Source organism: Haemaphysalis longicornis, unplaced genomic scaffold (genome assembly GCF_048455015.1).
Source record: "Haemaphysalis longicornis isolate Haplotype H1 unplaced genomic scaffold, Haemaphysalis longicornis Haplotype H1 scaffold_4, whole genome shotgun sequence".
NCBI lineage: Eukaryota > Metazoa > Arthropoda > Arachnida > Ixodida > Ixodidae > Haemaphysalis > Haemaphysalis longicornis.
This window is the reverse complement of record NW_027526361.1, coordinates 118,957,186-118,964,069: the sequence shown is the minus strand read 5'-3', so window position 1 is coordinate 118,964,069 and position 6,884 is coordinate 118,957,186. Positions and strand designations below refer to the sequence as shown.

Genomic DNA, 6,884 nt, shown 5'->3' with positions numbered 1-6,884 from the left:
TAGTCCAACTCGTCACTGGTAAACTGGTCATGAATTCAAACTCGTCATAGGGCATTTCGTACGAGGAATTCTCGTGTTTCCTGAACATTCATCACACGGAAAACTTGCATTAATAGTTTGTTTATGAACGTGAAAGTGATGTTAACGCCTGCTATGCGTCGCATTTTAACGAATGGTATAGGCGAGTACCGGAACCTAGCCAGAGGTGGTGTTTGAGTGTTCGAACCTTATCCGAACTTTCTTCCAGGCAGCACAGGAGCCAGACTTAGTGCTTATTTCGGCAAATCTTTTCCCTTCCAATATCACCCCACCGCCACCTCCCCCAGTGATTTCCCTACACCCCCCCTAGGGGGTGTGTAGACCCCCCCTAGTTTTTCTGGACACCCCCCCTTGAATCACCAAATTTCACTCTTGTCAGTCCTTGCATGGACCTTTTTCAGTGTCGATCTGCGCATGCGCGGGCTGCCCGTCTGCTATTCTTGGCAGTAGCCTCGGGCAAAATAAACAAAAGTGCGCCCCCCGAGCTTGCTGTTAGCGTTGCACGTATTTATTTCCTTTTTTTCGACAGCTCGTGGCAAGTTGGTATGTGCACACAAAAAAGGCTTTCAAAGGAAAGGGGCAAAGTGGTTTGGGGCTGACCACGCTGCGAGCACATTGCTACCAGCCAGGGAGTAGCGAAAAGCGCTACGGAAGCTAATCCTGGCGTTTTAATAAATCGGGAGCGTACAATCGGTGCCTGATTTATAAGTGCTGCATAATTCGTGTACTACCGAAACATTGTTTCAAGAACTCAAATTGCGTCACTGGCCCTGGTAACGGGTTCGAAAATGTCCTTATACGTTGAGAAATGGCGAGAAATTAAAAAAAAAAAAACTGAATACGGACCTTCTTCGTCGTTTGCCTTGGGGGTTTGACACCCAAGGCAAACGACGAAGAAGTCACGAATTTTGTGCTCTGTGCTCGTGGCGAACGGGCTGTCTTGGGTGCTTGGCCAGGTTCTGGGCTGCTCATCTGAGAGTTTTTTCTTTAGATTTTTGGCTTTGCTTGTATCTCCCCTTTGCCCTTTTCTCTGTGTGTTGTTCGCGCAGGTGAGGCAGTGACTTCGGAAGAGATGAATGGCAACTCTCCCGGCCGGGGCACATCGCCCTGGTCGGCGTCCCTCCCTACCCAGGAACTCCCGTTGGATGAGTTTACAAGTGGCGGTGTGACGAGCATCCCCGTGGCCCTGGTGCCTTCCAACGGCGGTTTCATTCGCCGGAACAACCCGAGCTCCATCCAAAACGACTTGAGGGCGGCCACCGCCCATTTCAAAAAGATCACGGAGGTAAGGCCTTTCGGCAGGGGAGGAATCTTGTGTCGGTCTTCAGATAAAGAATGCCTTGTGGACCTGCTTGCCTGCTCGACGTTTGCGTCGGTTCCGGTAAGCGCCTTTATCCCCCCGCATCTAGCTTGCTCGAAAGGATTGATTCGCGGTGTCAGCACTGCCCTGACTCCCCCGGAGGTGCTCGAGCAATTTGCAAAGGCTGGCGCAATCTCCGTCTACCGATGTAATCGTGTAGTAAATGAGACCAGAGTACCAACTGAATCGGTGATTGCCACGTTCATTGGCCGCTCCTGCCCATCAGAAATTAAAGTGTGGCCACTTTTGTTTCGAGTCGAACCCCTCAAACCAAGACCGTTGCAGTGTCGCAAATGCTGGCGCTATGGCCACAGTCAGGGAGGCTGTAAGTCAGTAGCTCGATGCTGTACTTGCGGTGAAGAGCACGCGGATTCCCAGTGCAGCGGTGATGTGAAATGTTGCCTTTGTGGCGAGGATCACCCGGCGGACTCAATCAGCTGCACCGCTCGTGCGCAGGAGGAGAGGATTGTGGAAGTAATCGATAAACGCCGGTGCTCGCGCGGTGAAGCTATAGCTACTGTCAAGGAACGGGCCGTTAGCTATGCAGGTGCTACGTCTAAACAGATCCCTCTTACGGAGACGGCTTTGAAAAGCATGATGGACGCGGCAGCAGAGAAGGCAGTTGCGAAACATGTGGAGCCGCTGGTGCTCACGATGTCCCAGTGCCTTGCCCAGATGCAGCTGCTGACAGCGAAGCTTTCGGAGTTTATTCAGGCGGTTCCCCTTCTTCCTGCTTCTCCTCGCCCTCAGCATCCGGAAATCATTGCAGACACTGCTCTCCCGTTAACTTCTGCTTCATCATCAGCTCAGGGTATTCAGGAGATGAGTGCGTCTACATCCAGCTCCTCCATGACAACCACTGGAGTGCCTTTGGCATCGCATACAAACCTCGCTGCTTCCCAGCCCCCTGAAAGCATGTATGCCCTACCGGTCTCCTCATCCACTGAGGATAGCTCTTCTGAGATGGAGACTGCTTTTCCTTCGTCTCCACTCAAAAGCAAGAGGACTCGCTCTCCCACAGATGTAAAAACAGACAAGGGACCTAAGTCAAAAACGAAAAAAGGTATGGCTCGCTTTTCTAAGTCTGGAGACATTGTAAAACAGGCAATTGATTCTGCACAGCTCGAGTCGCTATAGGGCGGATCCGGGTTTTGCAGTGGAATTGCCGCTCCGCGATTAGTGCTTCTCCTGACCTCTCCTATCAAATATCAAAGCTCTCCCCGGATATTATTCTGCTCCAGGAAACATGGCTATCTCCCTCTAAATTTTTTACCGTCCGTAACTTTCGCTCGTTCCGCTTGGACCGGCAAGGTAGGGGCGGAGGCTTGCTTACATTAGTTTCCACGGCTTTCTGCCACAGGGCATCTATTTCTTTTACACTGTTATCAAGTGAATGCGAAATTTTGGGCGTTGACATCTGTCTTCCAAACTCTACTCCCTTCACAGTGATTAATGCATACTTCCCATCTGGTGTTGCATCGACGAAACCATTAGATACCGCTCTCGCCTCAAGCAAACCCCACAGTGTTTTAGCAGGTGATTTCAACTCTCACCACGTATCCTGGGGCTACCGCACGGATGCATGCGGTAGGAGATTATGGGAATGGATTGGAGATCACAACCTTTCCTGTCATAACTCCGGGGTGACAACTTGCATAAGGGGCCAGTCCCGCTCAGTCGTGGACTTGACTCTTTCTACGCCAGGTCTGGTAAGAGAGTGGGACACAGTTTCTGATGCCACCAACAGTGATCACGTTCCAGTGTTTTTCGAAATCTTATGCTCCGTGCGAACTCCGAACCGGAAAGTTCAATCATTCGTAGATATGACGCGCTTTGGTAAAGCATTACGCTCAGCTCTTTCTTCAATGGCCCCAGTTAACGAAGAGAGTATAGCTACGGAAGTTTTAAATTTGATTAGCGAAGCAACAGAACGTTCAAAATTCACAGTGTCATCGGTTAGGGATGGCCCTTGCAGTTTCTGGTGGAACGATGAGTGCACGCGTGAGTTGAGACGCAGAAATGCTGCGTGGAAGAGGCTGCTTCGCAACCAGTGCCCCGATAATTGGAGTAGTTTTAAATTCATTCGCGCAATTTTCAAAAGAACTATTGCTAAGGCCAAGGAAGAATATAAGACACAACGTTTTTCTTTTCTATCGGACCCACGGAAAAAAAGCACCCTGTTTAAGGTGCTACGTAGTTGGAAAGTAGCTCCCCCAGATCAGAACGTTGAGTCGGTTATCATTTCCCCGGATGAAACCCAGGATTTTCTCAACGGGATTGCACAGGGATTACAACAGCGTTTCACATCGGTGGCGCCATCCATCCTTACCGGATATGGACAGGACAACTTTGTAGAAGTAACTCTGGAAGAGCTCGAGGAGGGATTACGTCGAGCCCCCGACGCGGCTCCAGGTCCTGATGGCATCACAGTCAAAATGCTAAAACTTCTGTTCAGTGAGTCCCCCGCCTCTCTTTTGCATGTAATTAACTACTCCTTACGTCATTCGTGGGTCCCACCTGAGTGGCGACTGGCAAAGATTGTTCCCCTACTTAAAAACAAAAGGTTGGGGTTCGTGATAGATAACATTAGGCCTATATCCCTCACTTCCAATGTAGTAAAATTGGTAGAACGAATTCTGCTCAGTAGAATTGAAAATATCTTAGAATGCGAAAACATCTTGAGCCCCAAGCAGGTAGGTTTCAGGCAGGGCTGTTCTATATGGTCTGCTCATATTGATCTGGAGAGCCGCATTCAATTGGCACGCTCACGAAAAGAAGTTGCAGTGCAAGTTACCTTGGATGTCGCTAAAGCTTATGACAGTGTTGAGTATAGAATTCTTTTTAACGCACTTAAGCGTTTTCCTTTCCCAAACTATATCATATCATGGATCGGTAATTTTCTGTCAGGTAGAAAATTCTTTTGTTCTCAGCAGGGCCTCTCCTCTCCAGTATACTCTCAAACCCGAGGTGTTCCCCAGGGCTCTGTTTTGTCTCCCGTGCTTTTTAATATTTTGATGAGCTCTGTTCCTATAAGTCCAGACATTCAGGTGTACGTTTACGCTGACGACATTGCTTTTTTCGCGTCAGGAAAGGACATCCACACGTTGTACGTACGCCTGCAGGCCTATTTATGCGCCTTAGAGATTTGGCTGGATGGCCTCTGCTTCACCCTAAATGTGCAAAAAAGTGCTCTCCTTGTATTTCCGGCTGGGGGCCCAGTCTCCTTTTCTCTCAGCTACCGCCAACAAAACATTCCCCAGGTCGATTCTTTAAAATACCTGGGAATAATATATGAGTACAATCTGGATTGGCGCCCACACATTGATTATATTTCTACCAAAGGAGCACGGTCTGTCTCTGTTTTGAGAAGATTAAGTAATAAGAGATTTGGTATGCGCCGTGACACTTTATTAATGATCTACCGAATGTACGTCCGGCCAATCCTAGAATTTGGATGTGTGCTTTTTTCAGGAAGCCCTCAGCACAAACTTCGGCCGCTAGTAATGCTGGAACGTCAAGCCCTAAGACTATGCCTGGGTCTTCCCCGATATGTACCGATCAACGTTTTGTATATGGAAGCCAGAATTCCCCCTTTACGTTTCCGCATGCATGTCCTCACTGTTGACGCATTCATAAGGGTAATGGCGTCTCCCATATCTAGACCGCAAACTGCCTTCGTAACATGGCCTTCGCTGTTTTTCAGCAGTCCATGGCCCCGATTCAAACGCCCGCAGGTTATAGTTGTACAGTCTTTACTAGACCCCTTACATGTGGCCCTTTTGTCTGTCCCTGTTCCTAATCATTCAGTATCATCTTTAGAGATAGCCTTTGATGAAATTTTTCCCACGAACGCTAAATTACTCCCATTGAGCCTTTTAACGGGCCTTTTGCAAGATCACCTTACCGGTTTCCCCTCCCATGTAATCATTGCAACCGACGCCTCTGTGCGGAATGAGAAGGCAGGAGTGGGAATTTTTTCTCCCGGTTTGGATTGGGCGTTTTCCCTCCGATTGCCTGACTTCACTACATCTTTTCATGCTGAATATCTAGCGATTGTTCTGGCCCTTAGAAAGCTACATTCGGATACAAATCACGCAATTGTGCTTACAGATTCTCTTTCTGTTTGCACTGCTCTATCGTGCTCAAAGTCTTCTCCCCTACGTCGGGCCCTTGGGTATTTACTGCCTCCGTCTTTACAAAAACTTCGTTTGGTATGGGTGCCTGGACACGCAGGTATCTGGCTCAACGAAGCGGCCGACACTCTGGCGGGCATTGCAGTGGATGGCCCAGTGATGGAGGTTCTACCACCCATAAATTTTGTCACCTCGGCACGCTTTCGAAGATTAGGCCTGCTACAAAGCATGGAGGAATCTGCGTACGCAAGTTATGACCTCGAGCACCTTAGGCACTCATGGAAGTGCCGGATTAGTCAGTCACGAGCTTGTGAAGTTACCCTCACCAGCTTTCGGTGTGGTGTCCCAAACTTAAATTATTACTTGTATCGCTGCAATCTGGCCCCTTCACCACTCTGTGCATTTTGTAACGAATTAGAAACAGCTGAACATTTTTTCCTCTCCTGCCGACGGTACTCCTCCATACGAAAAAGATACTTGGAAAACAGCTTTAACAAATTGGCCTTCCCACTGTCTGTTCCTCTGATCTTATCGTTCGGGGCGAAGGCACTGGGTTTTAGCCGCGCAGATCTTTGCTCCGCCGTGCACTTGTTCATTTCGGAATCTGGCCGTCTCCCGTGCTAGCCCCAGGCCATGCCGGGCTTCCCTCAAAAAGATCCCTGCGTGTATGATCGCTACTATCAGTGCCTTCCCGCCCACTGCCTCTCCTTCGCCAGCTTCCCTTCTTGTTTTATTTCTCTACGTACTTTTCATGTTTTCTTTCCTTTATTTTTTTTATTTTATTTTATGTTGTTTTCAACACTTCCTGATGCTACGTCTCATGTTTGAGCAGTTTTTTTTTCTGTATATATTTCCCTAATATTTTATTTACCTCCTTAAATGTCTTTCTTTAATTACTTTGTAATTTCTCTCTGTGAGCGCCCCTTTCCTGGCCAATCCCCCTGAGTGGGTATGAGCCATCTCTTTTGGCACCACCACCACCACCACCTTTCCTGGATATTATACCGGTTCTCTGTTTTATCCGGCCGTTGCATCAAGAATATGAACGTCTGCGGTCAAGCGGGTGAGTGGCTGCTAGTGCGAATTGTCGGCTGTTAGGTTTTTATTGACTGAAATCGGCAGTTAGGCTTAGCAGCCGTTGTTTGCAATACCCTCGGCTACCCCACCACCCCTATACAGTTAGCCAGTGATGGAGCCCTTAAATCGAGCAACAAGGACTGTTCGCCAGGCAACGCTTCGATCTGCGTTATCCCAAACTTCTGCTCACGCTGAGGAATGTGACGAGACACCAGCAGAGGGACTCAGCAGTCACAGCTCGGATCATTCCCTCATAACTACGGACAATCTCCCTC

At 48.7% G+C, this 6,884-nt stretch overlaps 1 protein-coding gene across 1 annotated transcript; it reads left to right on the top strand.

The window, feature by feature from the left end:
* Positions 1-979: 979 nt before the first annotated feature.
* Positions 980-2,959, top strand: LOC144180527 (uncharacterized). Its single transcript, XM_077708856.1, has one exon. It carries the CDS (start codon positions 1,112-1,114, stop codon positions 2,534-2,536), a length of 1,425 nt encoding a protein of 474 aa, XP_077564982.1. The 5' UTR covers positions 980-1,111; the 3' UTR covers positions 2,537-2,959.
* Positions 2,960-6,884: the final 3,925 nt, after the last annotated feature.

Bases quoted from the DNA above. Each gene is read 5' to 3' on its own strand.
- LOC144180527 (XM_077708856.1), top strand. From the start codon at position 1,112: ATGAATGGCAACTCTCCCGGCCGGGGCACATCGCCCTGGTCGGCGTCC.